The sequence below is a fragment of the Wolffia australiana genome, chromosome 6 (genome assembly GCF_029677425.1).
Source record: "Wolffia australiana isolate 7733 chromosome 6, ASM2967742v1".
NCBI lineage: Eukaryota > Viridiplantae > Streptophyta > Magnoliopsida > Alismatales > Araceae > Wolffia > Wolffia australiana.
In genome coordinates, this window is record NC_135840.1 from 13,474,768 (window position 1) to 13,479,905 (window position 5,138).

The 5,138-nt window shown below is 49.4% G+C and overlaps 1 protein-coding gene across 1 annotated transcript; it reads right to left on the reverse strand.

Annotated features, from left to right (window-relative positions):
- Nucleotides 1–2,122: 2,122 nt before the first annotated feature.
- On the reverse strand, nucleotides 2,123–4,453 carry LOC144704972 (uncharacterized). Its single transcript, XM_078577554.1, has 3 exons — nucleotides 3,366–4,453; nucleotides 2,532–2,900; nucleotides 2,123–2,408 (listed from the first exon to the last, which is right to left on the reverse strand). The coding sequence occupies exons 1-3, from the start codon at nucleotides 4,451–4,453 to the stop codon at nucleotides 2,123–2,125; spliced, it is 1,743 nt and encodes a 580-aa protein (XP_078433680.1).
- Between the last annotated feature and the right edge of the window lie 685 nt (nucleotides 4,454–5,138).

Consider the following 5,138-nt stretch of genomic DNA (forward strand, 5'->3'; position numbering starts at 1 on the left):
TCGTAAAAAATTCTAGAAAACTTTAGAAAATTCACTGATTCATTCCCATGCTGATAAATGTCGAAATAAAATATTAAAAATGCCATTTTCATTCAAAAATAATTAGTTCGAGCTTCAATAAATCCTTTAAAATTCATAGAATTAACAGAAAATTAGGGAAAATTCAGAAATCACTAGAAAACACTATTTTCATGTAAATGTATGATTACAACCCCATTTTAAGCTCTTTAAACGCATAAAATCATGCTAATAACATGAAATAAAGATAGAAATTAGGGTGTTATCACCCGCTCACCAGGGTCGTTCTCGTTACTACCGGTCGTCACCAACTGCCAACGCTAGCCGACCGAGTGCACGTGGAATTCCCTTGGATCGACTATACGGTACGCCATTCCCTCTTCGCCGTGTCTTTTATTTCTTGCAGTAAGCTTTGCAATTGCCTCCTCCGCGCTCGGGTTAGGCATAGGTGAGCGGGACAGGCGAGCGGAAATGTACGTTTTATTGAGCGTCTCACCTGGTTCTTGTACGAGTTGGTTCGCCCGTCGCGTGCGGGCAACCTCCGGCGGGAAATTCCCGTTCGGCGACCTAGCAACCTCGTCCGTCCAGACGAGGGTCCGAAGGTCCCCTCCCATTTCCGGATGACCCCGTCAATCCCGGTCATCGGGCACCCGTTGTACACCCCTACCCGGCCATCTCCATTCTAGCTTGTATTCGTAGGACTCCCGTGCCCGAGGAATCCTGGCATTCGTCACCTACCGCCTCTCCTCTGACACCAAGTACGAACCCTCGGTGACGGCGGGACCTCGTCTCGGACGTTGTCCTGAATAAATCATCTTCTGAGATCCATGTGTCATCGGAGAAGGTCGCCCTAGCCAATGGACTATAAAAGAATGACCAACTCGCTCTCCCTCAGCGTGAATTACCTCCTGCGGTATTGTTTCTATCGCGTCTTGCTGTACAAGGAGGGGAAACGGAAAAGGAGTGGGGTGACTCTCACTTTCACTTCTACTCAGGCTCGAATGGCTATGAGGCTCGATGATCAGTGGCGAGGGATGGTATCGCGATAAATCACTGGCATTAAACGTCAAACTAATCCCCCAAGTTGGCGGGATGCTCACAACGTAGGCGTTGTCGTTGATCTTTTGGGCTATCAGAATAGTCCCGGCGCTATGAGCATGGAGCTTAGTAGTGACCCCCGGAGAGAACCTCTCAGGCCTCAATCTGACTAAGACCAGTTCTCCCTCAGAGAATGACATAGACCTACGACCCTTATCTGCTGACGCCTTGTACTGCTCATTCATGGATGCGATGCGTGAATGTATGTTGTCATGCATTTTCCTAATATGGTCGGCAAACCCTAATGCATTATCTGAGATCCTATGTTTTTCATCTAATGGCATGAGGTCAAGGGGTCGACGTGGTAGTTGACCATAGATAATCTCGAATGGCGCCTTGCCTGTAGTGCGATTAACCGAGTAATTGAAGGCAAATTCCGCTCGTGGAAGGACTTGATCCCATGCGGTGACGTTATCACCGATAATAGATCTCATAAGATTGCCGAGGCTGCAGTTAACAACCTCGGTCTGGCCATCCGTCTGGGGATGGTAAGCCGAAGAAAATTTTAGTTGTGTGCCCATAAGGATCCACAACGTCTTCCAGAAGTAGCTGGTGAATTTTACGTCTCGATACGACACGATTGTCTCAGGAACTCCGTGTAATTTGACAACGTGATCGAAGAAGAGACGTGCGATCCATGAAGCGTCGAAGGTTTTCGAACATGGAATAAAATGGGCCATTTTTGAAAATCTATCTACCACGACCATGATTGAGTCGTGGCGTCGCGCGGTTTTGAGTAACCCCAAAACAAAGTCTAGACTAGCGTCTTCCCATGGTCGCTTCGGGACTGGTAGGGGAGTGTACAGTCCAGTGTTCTGCTTCGTGAGCTTTGCGCGGGAGCACGTTAAGCATCGGGAAATAAATTTCCCAACATCCCTCCTTAGCGAAGGCCAGTAGAACTTATCCTCAAGGGCGAGGATCGTCTTGTTAACCCCAAGGTGGCCACTTAACCCACCGGCGTGGGTTTCGTAGATAAGGAAATGCCAAATCGAGGTATGCAAAGTCTTCAACCGTGGAAGAGATAGCCATCGTCGGTGTAATAGTCTCTCGACCTGGGGGTGATTGTGTCCGTGAGGGAGGAGTAGACTTTCGAGAAGTCTGGGCACTCGGCGTAGTCATCGCGTATTCTCTCAAGCCTGAGAATTGGGGTCTTTGTGATACTGAGGATCGTTGGTCGCCGGCTCAACACGTCGACGATGACATTATCATTTCCCTTTTTATGTTGGATGACGAAGGTAAAATCTTGAAGATAGGCGATCCACCTAGCATGGCGATGGCTAACCTTCTTCTGGCTGTGTAGATGTCGTAAGACTCCATGATCCGAGTATAGGAAAAATTCCTTGGGGAGTAAATAATGTCGCCAATGACAGAGGGACTATACGAGAGCATAGAACTCTCGGTCATAGTTGTCGTACCTCTTTCGAGTATCGTTCAGCTTCTCGCTGAAGTACTCGATGGGATGGCCCTGTTGGCTAAATACTCCTCCAATCCCAACTCCAGAGGCATCACATGCAACTTCGAAGACTTTGTTGAAGTCCGGGAGCTTGAGGACTGGAGCCTCCGTCATGAGCTTCTTAAGAAGCTTGAAGGCCTGATCGGCATCGGATGTCCACTCGAAGGTGTCCCTTTTTAGTATGTCCATGATAGGCGCCGTAACTCCACTAAACCCTGGAATGAACCTTCGATAAAGGGTTGCGAGGCCAATGAAGCTACAGATGTTGTGTATGCTCTTCAACTTGCGCAAGGAGACGATGGCATCGATCTTGGACGGATCAACGGCTACTCTGTGTGAAGATAGGATGAATCCGAGGAAAGAAACCTCGGAGGTGAAGAAGCTACACTTCTTCGGGTGCGCAAACAACTTCTCTTGGCGTAGAGCTACGCACATGTGACGTAAGTGCTGGGCATGTTCCTCTCGTGTTTTACTATAAACTAATATGTCGTCGAAATATACGACGACAAATCTGCCACTAAAGGGCCTAAGTACCTCATTTATCAAATGTTGGAAGGTACTAGGGGCGTTCGATAATCCAAACGGCATTACATTCCATTCAAAAAGGACATCTTTTATTTTGAATGTCATCTTCCACTCGTCCCCAGGCCTTATTCTGACCTGATAGTAGCCGCTCCGTAAGTCTATCTTAGAGAAGATAGACGCGTCTACCATCTCATCGAATAAGTTTTGGACTCAAGGTATGGGAAAATGGTACTTCACCGTTATTTTGTTGATGGCTCACGAGTCGCAGCACATCCTCCAAGTGCCATCTTTCTTCAGGGTGAGCAGTGCTGGCACGACACATGGGCTAAGGCTTTCTCTGATTAAGCCTTTAGCTAGGAGGTCCTTCACCTGGGAGTATAATTCCTCGTATTTTATCGGGTCCATCCGATACTGGGGAATGTTAGGGAGAGTGGCTCCCGGGACCAAGTCAATGGTGTGCTGGATGTGTCGCAAGGGAGGGAGCTCACTCGGTAGCTCGGCGGGGAAGACATCCGTATACTCCTCGAGGAGTTGGGTGACCTCTGGGTGCGGAGTCTTGGGTTCCGACTCTGTAGTCACGCCCGATAGTTCAACGGCGTAACATATGGGAGATGTCTCCCGGTCATGTTTCGATTCGAGCCGGAAGATGAAGCCATTAGTGATAATGGCGGTGGAGGTAGCACGGGGTGGTGCCGTCGTGGACTGCATGGGAAAGGATGGTAGCCGTACCGAGGGATACCATATAAGCCTTCGACCTCCATAGATGAAAGAGCACATGTTTGCTCTTCCTGAGAGTTGTACGTCGTGATCGTACAACCAAGGTCTTCCGAGAATGATACTACCAATTTTCATTGGTAGTACGTCGCATAGGACTTTCTCATCGTACATGCTCATCTTCAGGGGCACGTAACATTTCATCTTCACTGGGATGGTTGATGCGTTGATCCACGACACGTTGTAGGGAGTGGGGTGAGGAAGCAAAGGAAGTCCAAGGCGAGTGGCTGTATCCTCGGAAATGCCGTTCATACAACTCCCACTGTGGACTATAAGCTTGTAAGTAAGTCCACCAATTTTGACGTGCGTGTAGAAGATCCATGTGCGCTGAGCGACGTCGACTGGTCGAGTGGCTAAGGTAGTACTAGGCCGGGCGAGGTTTGCTCGGGTATCGTCGGAGACGCTCCTAGCTCCGGTGGTATCCATGGTAGCGACGGGGTATGTCGCGGGCGTAGTGATCGGCGTGATTTGGATGTACCCCAGTGGGTCATCCACATCCTCGCCGTCTGGGCATTCGGCAGGATATTCGTCCAACTCAAGATCGTCTTCAGGCTGCTCCTCCACCGGTTGCCCGTATATGTCCATAACCATAAGGTTGGGGCAGTCGGTCTTTCGATGCCCAAAGCCCTTACACTTAAAGCACTGGATCGGCTCGCGTGGAGCATTCGGGGCTCTAGCCGTGGAGATGGCCGATGGTGTGGATGGCGTAGGTGTCGGGATTGGTGTCGCCGGCTTAGCCGAGGGTCAAGGAGTTCGAGCTCTTCTCGGACCGTCCCTAGCTTAGTTACTACTCCTAGCACCCCCGTAGTATTGGCGACCCCTCGAGCGGGTCCTAGACCGGCTAGCTCGACCATCATGACAACGGCAAACCAAGGGCAACACCCTCCCACACCTGGAGTTATCTTGCCTCCCCCGACGACCCCTAGGGGAACATCACCAGTTGATCCAGCTCAACGGACTGCTATCTTTTATTTGTACATCAAAATTGGAGGACGTACATTTAAATTGATAGTTGACAGTGGCAGTTGTATGAACGGAGTCTCAGAGGAAACGGCATCCGCTTTGGGATTAGCACTCACACCTCATCCTAGTCTTTACAACGTATCATGGATAGATGCGTCAACCCTACCGGTGAGGAATCAGTGTTACATCCCTCTAAAGATGAGCACTTACGACGAGAAGGTTTTATGTGACGTCTTACCGATGAAATTTAGAAGCATCATTTTGGGGTGACCGTGGTTATTTGATCACGACGTCCAAATTATAGGAC